The sequence below is a fragment of the Dipodomys merriami genome, unplaced genomic scaffold (genome assembly GCF_024711535.1).
Source record: "Dipodomys merriami isolate MVZ:Mamm:240054 unplaced genomic scaffold, mDipMer1.0.p SCAF_3, whole genome shotgun sequence".
Classification (NCBI taxonomy): Eukaryota; Metazoa; Chordata; class Mammalia; order Rodentia; family Heteromyidae; genus Dipodomys; species Dipodomys merriami.
This window is the reverse complement of record NW_027204492.1, coordinates 72,287,594-72,304,662: the sequence shown is the minus strand read 5'-3', so window position 1 is coordinate 72,304,662 and position 17,069 is coordinate 72,287,594. Positions and strand designations below refer to the sequence as shown.

The 17,069-nt window shown below is 40.5% G+C and overlaps 1 protein-coding gene and 1 non-coding gene across 4 annotated transcripts in view; both read right to left on the bottom strand.

Moving 5' to 3' along the window:
- The window catches only part of Kif4a (kinesin family member 4A), a 92,557-nt gene that overhangs the window by 14,242 nt on the left and 61,246 nt on the right, over nucleotides 1-17,069 (bottom strand). For all 3 annotated transcript variants that reach the window (XM_070040260.1, XM_070040261.1, XM_070040262.1), the window contains exons 19-24: nucleotides 14,408-14,491; nucleotides 13,811-13,924; nucleotides 9,440-9,595; nucleotides 9,216-9,316; nucleotides 2,423-2,552; nucleotides 446-616 (exon numbers count right to left, since the gene is read on the bottom strand). In XM_070040260.1, the coding sequence (XP_069896361.1) occupies nucleotides 446-616; nucleotides 2,423-2,552; nucleotides 9,216-9,316; nucleotides 9,440-9,595; nucleotides 13,811-13,924; nucleotides 14,408-14,491 (756 nt within the window). The remainder of the gene's footprint in view (nucleotides 1-445; nucleotides 617-2,422; nucleotides 2,553-9,215; nucleotides 9,317-9,439; nucleotides 9,596-13,810; nucleotides 13,925-14,407; nucleotides 14,492-17,069) is intronic.
- On the bottom strand, nucleotides 1,683-1,803 carry LOC138840584 (small nucleolar RNA SNORA26). Its single transcript, XR_011376144.1, has one exon. It is a non-coding gene; the product is annotated as a small nucleolar RNA SNORA26 (small nucleolar RNA).

The window sequence follows — 17,069 nt, the reverse complement described above, 5'->3', positions numbered from 1 at the left end:
GATCCAGATGATCCTCTTGTGATTTAGAGGTATACTCTAAATGCATTGAAATAGCAACCACAACAATAATGTTTCTTAGCACATTTATCTTGGGGTTTAAGTGAAAGGCTAGGAGTTATATAAACTTAGACAAATGAACTTTTGTTTGAAAATCTGGAAAAGACCATAGAGTTATTTTTTCTATGTGTGTGCTTATAGTGGGGCTTGAAACTCAGGGACTTTTTCTTGCCTGCCCCCCATCTCCTCCCATCCTTGCCCTACTGCCACCAAGGATCCACTTCTGGCCTTTTGCTGGTTAATTGGAGATAAGAGTTTCATAGATTTTCCTGCCTGGGCTGGCTTCAAACTGTGATCCTCAGCCTCCTGAGTAACTAGGATTGCAGGTGTGAGTCACTGTTGCCAGGTATCCCACAGTCTTTTGAGGAAAACCTCAGCCAGAGTTTACCTTCTCTTGGTGCTGTCTCTCCACTCCATCCAGCTCAGCCTTTAAATTTATTTCGATCTCAGCAAAGTGATTTCGCTCCTCAAACAGCATCTTCTGCATGTCAGCACAGCTAGCCTTGCTCTGTTTCAGACTGCTTTCAAGCTTGCTGACCTGTATTTTGGAGGAGACCAGCTAGAAGGGATAAAAGGAAGATCACTGTATTTGGAGAATGACCTATCTCACCTTATTCATTATTTAGGGAAATGTTAGCTCTCTTGAAATGGTCTGAGAAGAGTTCCTCCATGTCCAAGTTCATTCCTATTTTTTCATGTCATGTGGATTCTGACGCTGAATAACAACACTTGTTCTCAACCCAATCCAAGAGTCCAGCTTTCTGCTGAGAAATGTGTCTTAGAAGGCCATCACTAATAAATCTAATGCAGGCAGCATCTCACAACCTCCAAGATTCTGATATTTAAGGAGTTTTTCCCCCTTCAATTTTAAAACAAAATCCACAGGACACACTTTTATGGACAATTCTGCTTTGGAATGTCTGTCTGCATGTCAGAACTCGTGGACACATTAGCTGAAACTGCAGATCTGGCTCTTCAGGCTCGACTGATATCCGGTGCTGGCCTACTTTTACATTCACTACTAGCCCAGATGGCAAGAACCATAAATACCAGCATTCACAAGACTAATCAGGATTCCTTAGTAGAATAAATCTGCTAACCCAACACAAAAGTGTATAAAGGGTAGCACTTGCTTGAACTTGTGGATTCAGAGTTTGTATGCTAGTCATGGTGAAAAATGCTTCAGTCACTAGAGGTGTCCAAGAGTCATTTCATAGATGTAAGATACTATATTATTTGATTTTAAGGTCAGTGAAGTTTTTTTTTTTCCTTAAAATAAATCTTGATATGTCAAAGCTGTTTTGTTCTTTCTCTTTTCTCTCTTCTTTTTCTTTCTCTTCCTTTTCCCTCCCTCCTCTCCCCCTCTTTCTTTTCTTTTCTTTCTCTGGCCAGGAGTGGGGTTTGAATTCTGAGGGCCTCATTCTTGGCTTTTTTGCTCAAGGCTGGTGCTTTACCACTTGAGCCATACCTCTACTTCTGGATTTTTGTGGTTAGTTGGAGATAAGAAATTACATAGACTTTCCTGCCTGGGGTGTCTCTGAACCATGATTCTCAGTCTCAGCTCTTTGAGTTGCCAGGATCACAGGCAGTTTTTCTTTTGTACATTGTATCTTAAACACTTTTTCAGCTGTAACTCCACACAGGATCCAAAGAGAAGTTTTACCATCTACTCTCTGGGTTTTATGGAGATTTTCTTTACCCTTCTGTGTTAGCCTTTTAAGACACAAGTCAGTCATAAAAGGGCCCAACAAAGGGCTGTATTTTTTTTTTTTTGCTGGTCGGCACTGGGACTTGAACTAGGGGCCTGGGTGCTGTCCCTGAGCCTCTTTGTGCTCAAGGCTAGTACTCTACCACTTGAGCTCCAGTAACACTTCCAGCTTTTTCTGAATCATTTATTGGAGATAAGAGTTTCACGGACTTTCCTGCCTGGACTGGTTTTGAACCACAATCCTCAGATCTCAGCCTCCTGAACAGTTAGGATTATAGGCGTGAGCCACTGGTGCCCCACTTCAAACTTTTCGAGAATATATCTCACAGGTGTTTTAAAACATGGTACAATGCATTAGTTTATATTTAAGCAGTAGTATTCTGTGGCATCATTGTCTTCCCCTAATACCAACAGCTGACATGTACTGCAGACCTGCCACATGCCAGGCATGATGAGTATCAATTTGTCAGTTGCATGACACATTTTTAAGTGACTAGCTCATATTTGTTCATTACCATCCTTTAATCATTAAATTCTCTCTTCAGTGTTAGCATCATTGGGTTTCTATCATGAAAAAAAAGCAATGACACTGTAACAGTATTCCAAGGTAGTTCATCTCAACCTACCCAGCCAGTTGGGAGGAAGAATGATATTTACCTCTCCAATTAAATATCTCAGGGCGCATTTGGCTTCCAAAATCGTAGCAATAGTCTCCCAGCGTTGTTTGGGACCATCTTCACTTTCTGCATCCAGGAGCTTTTGCTGGAGATCAGCAATCTGAGCACTCCTTCAAGGAGAAAACAGCAAGCCTTATTGTGAGTAGCCTCAATATCAAGGAGGCAAAGGGCTTTGAGCAGAAACTTCGAAGTATTTTATGGATGGTTATATCAGTCAAATAACCATGCCTGCGTTATCTGGTGAGAATTTTCAGTATCTCAAAACCCATTACAAAGAGCAAGAAGAGATCATCCAATATATTTTTTAATTCTATAAAGTACGAGTTGAAATGAATGGGTCATATACAGTGAAACCAGAAAATGTTCGTTATAAGACTTAGTATAATAAAACCTTGTGTAGAAATCATAGAAATTCAATGTGATGCACACAGTGACCCATCCACGCAAGGGTAAGATTCAAGGAAAAAAAAAATCTCTAAAGAACAAACAGGTGGATGCTGGTACTGAGAGAAGTTACCATTAAGCGCTAGTCTCAATAATGAGAAGTTTCTAAGACCATATGGTCTGACCCTGTTTATAGTTTCCAGAGCTTTCTGACCAAGTAGGGCATAGATCAAAGTCTACATGACATTTCAGTTTCATTCACAACTTCTTCCTCAAATCTGCTGTGTCTAGTGACAGAGAGAATACCAGGTACCTACAGGTACAAAGTGGAGGTGTATCTCAAGTGACAGAGCCACAGGCTTTGAGCTAAAAAGCTAAGAGAAGGTGTAAGGCCTTAAGAAGCCCCAGTCAGTACGTGTATACACACACACACACACACACACACACACACACACACACACACACACACACACACACACACACACACACACACACACACACACACACACACACACACACACACACACACACACACACACACACACACACACACACACACACACACACACACACACACGAGTAAAATATGGATTTTCAGGTTTTGAGGTCTCAGGACCTGTTCATATTTTAAGAAATTATTGAGGACCTCTTAAGAATTTTTTTTTTTTTTTTTGTCGGTCGTGGGGCTTGAACTCTGGGCCTGGGCGCTGTCCCTTAGCTCTTCAGCTGAAGGCGATCGCTCTACCACTTGAGCTACAGCGCCACTTCCGGTTTTCTGGTGGTTTATTGGAGATAGGAGTCTCACGGTCTCTCCTGCCCGGGCTGGCTTTGAACCACGATCCTCAGATCTCAGCCTCCTGAGTAGCTAGGATTACAGGCGTGAGCCACCAGCGCCCGGCCTCTTAAGAAATTCTGTTCACATGTATTATACCTATATTTATAGTGTTATGAATCAAAACAAAAATATTCACTTAAAACTGAACATATAAACATGAAAAATCACTACATTTTCTATGACAAAAGTAAGAAAAGTAGAATTTGTTGAAATTGGTGTGAATCTCTATGTCTGACAGTGGAAGACATAGTGGATTCTCACACATCCCTCTGCACTTGATCTTGTATGACAATTCTGATTGATATAAATGAAAACAATCTGATTGCATATGGATGTTCAGTTTGAAAATGGAAGAGAATTAGTGGACTTTTTCTATACTTTTGGATACTCTTTCTTTAAGCCTCTACTAAAGTTCAACAAGTGATTTTTACTTCAAACTCAGGTATAAAACAACAACAAAAAGCTGCAATATGGAATGTGACTTTACTATTTTTTTGACTTTTGTTTTAAAAATTAAACTTGCTTGCTAGGTGCCAGTGACTTGTGCCTAGCTAGTCAGGAAATTGAGATCTGAGAATCAAGATTTGAAGCAAGTCTGGGCAGAAAAATCGCTGACATTTTTATGTCCAAATAACCATAAAAAAGCAGGAAGTGAGGGTCTTGGAATATGGCTTAGTGGTAGAGTGCTTGCCTAGCATGCATGAAGCTCTGGGTCTGATTCCTCAGTACCACATAAACAGAAAAGGCTAGAAGTGAAGCTGGCTCAGGTGGTAGAGTGCTAGCCTTGAGCAAAAAAAAAAAAAAAAAAAAAAAAGAAGCTCTGGGACAGTGCTCAGTGTCTGAGTTCAAGCCCCAGGACTGGCATTAAAAAAAGCTGAAAGTGTGAAAAAAGCTGGAAGTGGAGCTATGACAAGAGGTAGAAATACAAGTCATGACTGGAAAAAGCTAAGCAAGAGCAAGATACACTGAGTTCAAGTTCCAGTGCTAGCAAAAAACATTACCTTTTAATTGAAACACACACACACACACACACACACACACACACACACACACACACACACACACACACACACACACACACACACACACACTCTCTCTCTCTCTCTCTCTCTCTCTCTCTCTCTCTCTCTTATTTTTTGTGTTAGTCCTAGGGCTTGAACTCACGGCCTGGCACTGTCCCCTGAGCTTATTTGCTCAAGGCTAACACTCTACTTTGAGCCACAGTGCCACTTCTGGTTTTTGAGTGGTTTGTTGTAGATAAGAGTCTCATGCACTTTCTTGCTCAGGCTGGCTTCCTTCCAATGGCGATCCTCAGATCTCAGCCTCCTGAGTAGCTAGGATTATAGGTGTGAGCCACCAGCGCCCAGGTCACTTCTGGCTTTTTAGTTGTTAATTGGAGCTAAGTTTCATAGACTTTCCTGCCAGGGCTAGCTTCAACCTGAGATCCTCAGATCTTAGCCTCCTGAGTATGTAGGATTACAGGTGTGAGTCACCCATGCCTGGCCATAGTATAATTTTTAGTTTGGGTTTAACATATCTCTATCCTCAAACATTTGTACGTTCCTAATGGTAAAATCCTTTCTTCTAGCTTTCTGAAATACAGTGTACTAGTGTTATTTATAGTCACTTTACTGCATAATAACAGCATGGAAGACATTCTTACTCTGATTTAAATGTAACTTACTAACCACTGATCAACTGAAACTATTATTAATTATTGTGCTCATTTATATTAAAACCTTTATGATGAATTGCTTTTTTCCTGTGAATTTCTAGTATGGAAAACATTTCCAAATGTGTAGGGAATTGTATGTTTAAAGCATATATAAAAACGTCTTAGACACAGCTTGATAGATTTCTTGACAAAGTCTGAATTAGAAGCATTATACAAATATATTAAACAGTTGAAGATTAGGCTGTCCTTGATTGTCTTCAGGGAAATCCTGAATCCACTACTTTATAGCAGGTGATAGTGTGAGGGGTGGGGAAACAAGAAGTAAAGGAGTAGATAAGTTGGCTAGGCTAGGGCACAATCATATAGCCCATACCCAAGTTCCAAGAGGTCAGAGCTGAGATAAAGATTCCTATTTAAGACAGCATAAGACATTGCAAGTCAGTCTTTGGCAGAGAACCCAGAAGTTGAGAGAAAATTTGATTTTAATGGCTAAGAGATAGGAATGAGGACAAATATGAGGAAGAAATTTTTTTTGTTGTTGTTGGTCATGAGGCTTGAACTCTGGGCCTGGGCGCTGTTCCTCAGCTCTTCAGCTCAAGGCTACTGCTATACCACTTGAGTTACAGCACCACTTCCGGTTTTCTGGTGGTTTATTGGAGATAAGAGTTTCACAGACTTTCTTGCCCAGGCTGGCTTTGAACCATGATCCTCAGATCTCAGCCTTCTGAGTAGCTAGAATTATAGGCATGAGCCACTGGCGCCCGGCTCTGAAATTTTTAAAAATATGAATGTGGAAGAAAGATCTAAAATACAACTGGACATGATAATTCATACAGGGCTCTATGTATCTATGTACACTTGAACAGACTAAAGGAGGGTACAGGTATTCTTTGACTATAATTCCTCTGAACATCTAAAATACTATTCATTAAAATCGATTCTAGGAGATATGCCTTTGTTTTTAAAATTTTGTTTATTTAATGTGGCACTGAGGAATTGAACCCAGGACCTCATGCATGCTAGGCAAGTATACTACGACTAAGCCACATTCCCAGACTTGTTTTTTAGTTTATTTTTTGTCTTTAGGGAGCACAGAAAGGGAATACAAATGAAGGGAGAAAGGGTGAATACAGTCATGGTATTCAGTATATACTGTAAAAATGAACTATGCAACTTGTGGACAGGGATGGGAAGAAGAAACTGAGGGGAAGTGAAGGAAGGAATGACAATGTCCAAGAAGAATTGAACCTATGGAACTGTAACTCCTCTGTACAACACCTTCATAATAACAATAAAATTATATTAAAAATTATGAGCAATCACTATAGATAATTACTCAGATAATTATTCAGATAGATAATTATCACTATAGATTTTTTTGGTAGGTGCTCTACCACTTAAGCCAAGTCCCTAGCCCTTTTTGCTTTAGTTAATTTTTGGATAGCATCTCAAGTGTTTTCCAAGAGCTGGCCTTGCACTATGATCCTCATATTTGTGCCTTTCGTATAGCTGGGATTACAGGCATGTGCCACCACAAACTTTTTTGAGATGTAGGCTCTCTAACTATCTGGCTGGTCTGGCCTCAAAACTCAGTCTTCCTAGCTGCCTTCTGAGCACAGCTATGATATGATTTTGACCCTATCAACTGATGGAATATTGCAGATCCTTCAAGTGTTAACATATTTTATTGCACATTAAAAAATAGTTCTAGGGATGTAGCTCAGTGACAGAACACTTGTTTAGCAGATATAAGACCCTGTATTCCACCCCAGTACCACAAGAAAAAAAAATCATATCTGGAAATATCACTATTGTTCTACCCAGGGAGGAAGGAATACAGGTTTTCAAAATCTTGTTGTTGTTTTTTTTGTTGTTGTTGCTGTGGGCCTGAATTCTGGGCCTGGGCACTGTCCCTCAGCTCTTCAGCTCAAGGTTAGCCCTCTACCACTTGAGCCACAGTGCCACTTCCTGCTTTTTCTGCTTATGTGGTGCTGAAGAATTGAACCCAGGGCCTCATGCATGCAAGGCAAGCACTCTACCACTGAGCCACCTTCCCAGCCCTCTGGTTTAGTTTTAAAGCTCAAATTTTACCTTTGGTAACAAGTATTTATCAGTTATTGTCCTTAAAGCAACAGGCTTACTGTGCTCATTTCTGAAAGCATATCTACCATGCAATCAAATCTGAGTAAATCTGTCAGTTCTCTCAAGCAAAAAAGAATGCTTCATGAAAACAGAGGACTGGTAAACTTGAACCTTGAACAGTGAAACCTGTTTTTCCTCACAACAGCTTGTTTTTTTGTCAGTTGTGGAGCTTGAACTCTAGGCATTGAACTTGAGTTCTTTAGTTCATGGCAAGCTTCACTTCCAGTTTTCTGGTGGTTAATTGAGATAAGAGTCTCACAGACTTTCCTGCCCCAATTGGCCTTGAATTGCTATCCTCAGATCACAGCCTCCTGAGTAGCTAGGACTAGAGGCATGAGCCACTGATGCCCAGCTAAAATTCTGTTCTTCACTCAGGTACTGGTGATTCACATCTGTAGTCTTAGTGACTTAGGAGTGTGAGATCTGAGAATTATGGTTCAAAGTCAGTCCAGGAAGCAAAAGTCCATGAGACTCTTATCTCCAAATAACCAGCAAAAAGCCAGAAACAGAACTGTGAGTCAACTTGTAGAGCACCATCCTTGAACAAAAAGCTAAAGGACAGTGCCTGAGCCCTGAGTACCAGTACCAGCACGTACATAAATTCTTGTTTCTTAGACAGGTACTGGTGGCTCACGCCTATAAACCTACTCAGGAAGCTGAGATCTGAGGACTACGGTTCAAAGCCAGCCCAAGAAGCAAAGTCCATGAGACTCTTACCTCTAATAAACTACTCAGAAAAAGTTGGAAGTCCCACTGTGGCTCAAGTGGTAGAGTACTAACCTTGAACACAAAGAGGCTCAGGGACAGCATCCAGGCCCTGAGCTTAAGCCCCAGGACTGAAGTTCTTCCTTCTTTCTTCTTTTTTTTGAAACAGCGTCTCCCTATATAGTCCAAGTTGTCTCAAACTTATGATCCTATAGTCTTTGCCTCTCAGTGCTAGGATTATAGGGGTGAACCAACATTCTTAAAATTCTATTCTTCTACATTTTGGAGATATTACCACATAAAACTGTAGAATATTGTAAAGACTAAGGGTTCTAGAATTAGGTAAGAGTGGGTTTTGAATTCTGGTTTTGTTGTTTGTTAGCTAATAATTTTTGCAAATTTCTTAAGATGTTGAACTTCATTTTAGATTTTGAAAGTGAGAAAAATGATACCTCATTGGGTATCAGAAGGACTAAATGAGAATACGTACCTGACATGTTTAGCACTCTACAGGTTCAAAACATCTGTTGCTTTTTGTTTTTCTATCATCACAAAGTTTTTTTTTTTTTGCCAGTACTAGAGCTTGAACTCAGGGCTTGGGCACTGTTGCTGAGCTTTTTTTGCACAAGGCTGTCACTTGAGCCACAGCTCCACTTCTGGCTTTTTACTGGTTAACTGGAGATAAGAGATTCATGGACTTTCCTGCCTTGGCTGCCTTTGGACCATAATCCTCAGATCTCAGCCTCCTGAAGAGCTAGGATTATAGGCGTGAGCCACTGGCACAGGGTGAACAAGCTTTCCAATCATTAGATCGAAAGATTCTATTTTTGATTTCATACATCAATTATTTCTATTAATAAGTTTTTTTTAATTGTGAAAATACCATACAGAGGGGTTACAATTACATGAGCAAGGTAATGAGTACATTTCTTATCAAGCATTGTTGCCTCCTCCTTTGTTTCCCCTTACCATCCCTGCCCTCCCACCTCCCCTCATACATCAATTTTTATGCCCGACAGGTAGTCCCATTACCTGAGTTCCATTTCTGTCTCCAGGGTTTCAATCTGCTTTGTAATAGAATCATCTGACTCTGAAAGCTGACCACAGACTTTATCAAGGGAGAATGTGCGCCTCTGTAAAGAAGAATAGTGTCCATGAGGGGCAAGTTTGAAAAGGAAAAGGCTCCCTCAAAGGAGTGAGGATTTCTAGGGATTCATGGCTGGATTATTGCTTACATGTCCCCTAAGGGCACTTACCCGGAGTTTAGGAGGTGGATTCTCCCCAGATTCTTTTTTCTCTTTGAGTTGAGCCACATCTTGAGCCAGAATCTTTCTATCTTCAAGAAGGTCATTCAGATGGCGCCTAGCTTCCTCAGTGCTGACCATAACCTCAATTTCATTTGCAAGCCAAGTCTAGAAGAGAAATTAAAGGTGTCTGGTTTGGGGATAAGGAAATCACTAGTCCGTGAATTAGTGTCAGTTTCGGACTTAAATTTCTTTTTTTTTTCTTCTTCTTCTTCTTTTTTTTTTTTTGCCGGTCGTGGGGCCTGAACTCTGGGCCTGGGCGCTGTCCCTCAGCTCTTCAGCTCAAGGCTAGCACTCCACCACTTGAGCCACAGTTTCACTTCCGGTTTTTTTTCTGCTTATGTGGTGCTGAGGAATCGAACCCAGGGCCTCATGAATGCAAGACAAGCACTCTACCACTGAGCCACCTTCCCAGCCCTAGACTTAAATTTCTTTGGACCAGAGCCCAAGTAACTTGAAGTGGGGCATTTGTACCTACAAGTACTAAAAATGACAAACCTCTTGAGCCTTTATCAGCAATATCCTCTAAGGTCACAAGAAAGAGGCTTTGTACGAACAATCTTTCCCCAGATAGCTACGATTTCTAAGTGGATTGTCTTCCCTCCCTCCTTTTTTTCCTTAACAATTTTTGCTTTTAACTAATCCTGATATACAACTGAAAAACACTCCTATTGTCTGTTCTATTTACTAAAGATAACCATATTTTAGTGGTCTGTGGTTGAAGTCTGGGTCTGGCTCTATCAATTGAGCCATACCCCAGTCCTCTTTTTTTCTTTCCTTTTTTTTTTTGTCAGTTGCAGGCTTGAACTCTTGGCCTGGGTGCTGTCCCTGAGCTCTTCAGCTCAAGGCTAGTGCTCTACCACTTGAGCTACAACACTACTTCCGTTTTTCTTCCTGGTGGTTAATTGTTGACAATAGTCTCACAGACATTCCTGGGCTGGCTTTGAACCATGATCCTCAGATCTCAGCCTCCAGAGTAGCTAGGATTACAGGTGTGAGCCACAGGCACCCAGCTAGGCCTCTTGTTTTCAGATTTTCAGACAGGTTTTCCTGCTTTTTGCTTGGACTAGCCTTGAAACCTGATACTCTTATCTCTATCTCTAGAGTAGCTGTGATGACAGGTATGTGCTATCACTCCCAGTTTTATTTTGAGTTAGGGTCTTACTTTTGCCTATGTTGGCCTGGAACCTCAATTTTCCTGCCTCTACCTACCAAGTAGCTGGGATTACAGGTGTGTACCATCATATCCAATCTAGATACCCAATTGTTCTGTCTGCTGGTACTGGAGTTTCAACTCTTGACCATGTGCTCTTACATAGCTGTCTTGCTAATGGCTGGTATTCTATCACTTGAGCCATTCCTCCAGTTTCCATCCTCCATTTTTGTTAGTACTGGAGTTTGAACTCAAGTCCTCATGCTTGCTCAGCTGGCAGTCACCACTTGAGCCACACCTCAGACCAGATTTTTGCTGATATACACATATACATACAACAAAGCAACCAAAAACACTTTAAAAAATGAAGGCAGAAATAAGTTAATATTAGAATGACAAGGAAGGCAAGGTAAGATGGAAGATTTGAAGCTTTTTCTATGTAACTCCATACTTAACAGTCAGGTTACTATATTCTTTTTTTTTTTTTTTTTGGTCTGTTGTGGGTCTGAACTCTGGGCCTGGGCGCACTCTCAGTTTTTTAGCTCAAGGCTAGCGCTCTACCACTTGAGCCATAGCACCACTTCCAGCTTTTTCTGTTCATGTAGTGCTGAGGAAGTGAACCCAGGGCCTCATACATGCAAGGCAAGCACTCTACCACTGAGTCACTTTCCCAGCCAAGGGTACTATATTCTAAAGAGAAAGGAAAGAGCACTGAGAATCATAGCAAAGATACAAAGACAGTTGAAAAGCATGGAGAAACAGGTGATACAGAAACAGTTTTTAGTAGGAAACAGTTTTTAGCTCCAATACTGGTAACAACAGACTAGCAGAACTAGCTTCACGACAGTCACAAGCTTCCCACAAGCCTTAGATCCAGTGCAGCTTTTTGGTGTCCCATGTGATAAGATAGCATTGGAGAAGAAATACATTTTTTCCATATACAGAGAGGTATAGCTAGGCACTATCTTGAGAGGGGGCCTATTGTTGGAGACTGAGTAACTCTGGTAACCTGGTAACTGTTAACTCCCCAAAAGAAACAAGCAGCTAAGGGAACCTGGGCATGAGAGGTGATCACAGAGTGGGGTGATCTGATATGGATGCTCAGAGAAGATTAAGCAGTATGGAGCATAGGCAAAGAGGGGTGGAGTGTTCAGTGGCCCTACTCTCTGTGGCAAGGAGGGAGTCCTGTCATCTGAGGATTATTGCTATAGAAACAACTTTGGGCTCTTGACAGGCAGATTGTTTTGACTTCTGAAAGCTGCTTTCAGGATGTGTGGTTTGTTGCTAGACAGGACCAAGACAGCTGAGCCCAAGAACTGTGGACTACTCAATTTCCAAAGCCAGGTCCCTCTTACAGGGTCATTTAATGCTGGTAGGGTCTGAAAGCTGCAAGACTGGCAGGCAGAGCGCCTCATTTGTTCCTTTCTCTCCCTCTAGTACAGAACACAGTTTGCTTTGCTTTCTCCAAGGCAAGTATCCAAGTTGCTTCTGTGGGACACAATGGCAGGGAAGTTGTGGAGTACACATCCCATTCTACTCCTTGCAGCCAGCAGTGGCTAATGATACTAAAGAAGGGAAGTTTCTAAAATGTGTGCAGCCCTGAAGGCCAAAGTGGATCCTTGATTGGCACTGCCATCGGCACACCTAATAGTAGCATCCTGCACATTAGGAACTATAAGACACTCGAGCTGGTTTACTTCTCTCTGATTGGTGCTGGGAATCAGACACAGTTCTCTGAACATGGGTGAAAACTTGCCACTATCCAGTTTTCCTTGAACATAGGACCCTAACTGCCTAGGAAATAAGAACAAGAATGGAGAAATGGGATCCTATCAAATTAAAAAGATTCTGCATAAGAGAAACAATCAAATGAGTGCAGAGACAGTTGGCAGTATTGGAAAAAAGTCATTGCAAGAGACAATTCATCTAACAAGATGCATATCCTCAATATCTAAAAAGCTCCAAAAAATAAAGAGCAAACAACCCAATCAACAAATGGACAAATGAACTGGATGAATAGGCTTCAAATGGCCAATAATCATATGAAAATATTTCAACATCCTCAGCCATCAGGGAAATGCAAAAACTAAATTGATAGTCCATCTCACTCTAGGCAGAATAGCTAGTAAAGATAGTGAACAGAAGAGGACTCTTATTAATCAATCTGGTGAGAATGTAAATTAGTGTAGCCACTACAGAAATCAGTATGGAGGGTCCTCAAAAAATTAAAATTCGAACTCCTACAAGATTGGCCTACCATTTTTGGGGTAGTACCCAAAAGAGTGAAAGATGGCTTGGTATAGTTACCTGTCTGTATACTCATGTTTATAGCAGCACTATTTACAATAGCCAAATTACTGAATCAGCTTAGGTGCCCATCAGTCGACGCATAGGTAAAGAAAACGTGGGTATATAAACATAGAATTTTACTCTAATATTATTATTATTATTGTCGGTTGTGGGGCCTGAACTCTGGGCCTAGGCACTGTCCCTCAGCTCTTTAGCTCAAGGCTAGTGTTCTACCACTTGAGCCAGAGTGCCACTTCCGGCTTTTTCTGCTTATGTCGTGGTGAGGAATAGAACCCAGGGCCTCATGCATGCAAGGCAAGCACTCTACTACTGAGCCACCTTCCCAGTCCCTTACTCAATTATTAAGAAGAATGATATTATGCTGTTTACTGGAAATGGATGGAATTGGAGATCTTATTTTAAGTGAGGTAAGGCAATCCCACAAAGACAGTGTCATGAGTTTTTCTCTTATTTGTGGAAGCCATGACAAGACAAAACAAACCAAGGTCATAAAAGTAAAAAGGGGACCATTATGGTGCTGGAAGGGGCAAAATAAAAATATAGGGAAGAGGGGGTAAAATAGTGATTACAAAGCAAGTGTTGGGCAATGATGAACATTCTCAATTGATTATGACGAGTACATACCAGTGTTAAAATTCATCAAACTGTACACCTGAATGTCAATCATACCCCAGGAAAACTCTTAAAAAAGTAACTAAATCTCAATAAGGGCAGATATTTGTATCTTCAAAGGATATAAAGCTTTTAGGTAGAACTTCAAATTCTGTAGTGTTTACTTCTAAGCCCAAAGCAAGTTATTTCCCATTTTTTCCCATTCCGTGTACTTAAGTGGAATGGCTCCAAGCTTGAGCTGTCTGTACCTTTATTCGAGCTGCAGTGCCTTCCATTCCACGGCTCTGAGTCTCCTTCCGTTTATCTGAGACCTCCCGTTGCTTTTGAAGAGCATCCTTGAGGCGCTTGTTGGCAGCTGCTGCCTAAATCGAAGTGGCACATGGTAAATGCTGACTGAGGGTAATAAGATGAACATTCTAATTCAGTATATTAAGGAAGAAAAAAATTCTAGGTTTGACCTCCTACAACATGAAGTTTTTAAATCTCCAAAGACAGTAACTGGTAAGTAGCTACTGTTTTAGAGGATAGAGGAATGTCCATTTCATTTCAAAGTAGTTCTGCAGATTAAAAATGTCTGGAAATGTCATATCAATATTACAGTGTGGTATTTGGAAAGAAGTCTAATGAGGAAAAAAAATTCCAGAGTTAAAAATTTTAAGATTTCCAGCTGGGTATCATCTGTTCAGTTTGTAACTTGAATAGAACAAGATTTAAGAATTACTAGTCTAGTTTGCTACTCCTGTTTTCCTTAGAACACTAGTTCTTTAAAGTGCTATAATGTTGTCTTTCTCTAAGCCTGAAGATGATGATGCATTTGGCCTAAAAGACTGGATTTTCTTACCCACCTCCTCAGTTTTACGTCTAAGTACATTGGACTGTTTCTGAAAGTTTCTTTCCAGTTTGAGCAGCTCGTATTGCCTCTTACGGTCCTGATAAGAAAAGAAGTTACATCTTAATGTTGTCAGCTAGCTGAAATAAAGTCTTATAACTAAGAAGTCTTTTAAGGTATTGTTAATATGTAAGGCCAGATAGAATATTGTGAGTTGCTTTCATCTTTCCTTATGATAGCTAAGAACTGATAGTTCTAGAAATCATGTTTTTATGTGAAGGAACGACATTCCTTCAGCTTAATACTCTGTGGTCAAAATCTTGAGGTCTTAGTCTTAAGGCAACTATCAGAAATAATGTTGGGGTGGTGGTACATGCCTGTAATCCCAGCTACTCAGAAGGCAGAAGATAAGATGGGCACGATTTGAGGATTGGTCAGGCAAAAAGTGAGATATTATCTCAAAAAGGTATGCTGTGCACGTCTATAGTCCCAATTACTCAGGAGGCAGAGGTAGGAAGATCGAGGTCCAAGGCTTGCCTAGACATAAGTGGGATACTCATCTGAAAGCACCTAACGGAAAAAAAGAACCTGGGTGCATGTATGCAATGGAAGAACTCTTGTCTAGCAATTGAGAAGCCCTGACTTCAATCACCAGAAAGAAAAAAATATCAGAAAGTAAAATCTGGAAGGAACTTTATCAAGGTAATTTAATTTAATTCAGTCTCTTCCATATAGGTATCTATTGACAGAGCTGGAACTCAGGTCTTCTGATCAACATATTCATACTCTTTTTCTCCTCGGCACATTAATCACACAACCAAGTAGTTGGCAAAAGGTGAAAGCCCATCCTACAGCCAATCACCTAAAAAATTACAGATAGAGGCTTTTTCATTCTGAACAAATCCAGGTATTAATGAATATATCCTCTCTGCACAGAGATTAACAATGGTTATCTACTTCAATTGAGCACAGATTTTTTTGACTTAAATGATTTGATAGTTTCTAGATCTTTCCCTGGTACTGGTATGGGAATGAAAAAAAATCTAATCAATCCTTGTAACCCTTCCTCCTTTTAAACTGTGATAGTCCAGTTGGCAGGTGCAAGAGCATGTTTAACTTGCTTTGATATCTTGGTCATTTCCCTCTCTTATTAGTCCACCAAACTCCTGGTTTCCTTTCTTCTTTATCCAATCTGGATGGTGCAGCCAGCAACCACGAAGAACACTTCATTTCATTTAGCCCACAAATATTCATACACTAGGCACTGTGCTAGGTCTTGGATATAGAGAATGCTACAACATGGTGAGTACTCTTACAATGACTATTGGAAAATACACACTACAATTATAATAAAAATACCATATAATTGTAATACAATACGATGTTTGTTGAGATGAGAAGTCAAAGGACTTAAATACAGCCAGGGGACTAAACAACTCTTGTGACAAGTGAAAACTCAACACTGTTCATCAACAAAAATTATATTTTTTTGTTGGTCGTGGGACCTGAACTCTGGGCCTGGGTGCTGTTCCTTAGTTCTTCAGCTCAAGGCTTGAGCTCTACCACTTGAGCCACAGTGGCAGTTCTGACTTTTTCTGCTTATGTGGTGCTGAGGAAGAGAACACAGGGCCTCATGCATGCAAGACAAGCACTCTACCACTGAGCCACCTTCCCAGCCCCTAATCCTTTATTTATTTATTTATTTATTTATTTTGGTTGGTCGTGGGGCCTGAACTCTGGGCCAGGGCATTGTCCCTCAGCTCTTCAGCTCAAGGCTAGCGCTCTACCACTTGAGTCACAATGCCACTTCCAGTTTTTTCGGCTTATGTGGTGCTGAGGAATCGAACCCAGGGCCTCATGCATGCGAGGCAAGCACTCCACCACTGAGCCACCTTCCCAGCCCCATCACAAAATTCTTGAAAGGGAGGTCTCAGCAGTGCTTTCAGTTGTCATTCTTCACTCCATAATACCACTGTCCTGAACTCTTTTCCTCATTAAATTCTGTGGTCTTTATCCAGTCTCTAACCTCCCTGGCTTCTCTCTCAAGTATTATTGGCATTTCCAGTAGCTTTTTCAGTACATCCTAATTTCTTTGTCCATCTTACAAATTTCATTGTCTTCATTTTATTATACATGAAGAAAAATTCTCTTCTTTGCATTCTTTTCCTATATAGTTTCCATCTCTATAATTGCCTTAACTTCTCTGGTTTCATTTTTTTACATCTGTTCGAGACAATTCCCCAATAACAAATTTTAGTCCTAGCTCTCTTTTAAATTCTACTAACATTATCCAATAGTATTTAGAATTCTCCACCCCCAAGATTGTTCTCTCAGAATCAAATCCAACACTTAAAAATTTTGGTGCAGCCTCTGGCTTCTAGTCACTCAAAAATCTGGAGTAATTTTTGATGCTTTTCTGTCTTGAATTTTTGAAAGTCAGGTTTTGCATTTATTCTCATTAAATTAAATATTATTATTGACCAGATGCCAACTGCTTTCAGCCAGTGGGAATATGTAAGTGAATAAATGAGGACCTGTTTCAATGTGGAGTATACACATTCTTGCAGTTTAATACGTTCTTGTAAACGTATCCGTTTACAGACATGCTTCCTTTCTATCTTTGTCTTTTAACTTTTGTTGAGCTATACCTCACATACAATGTAATTCACTCTTTTCAA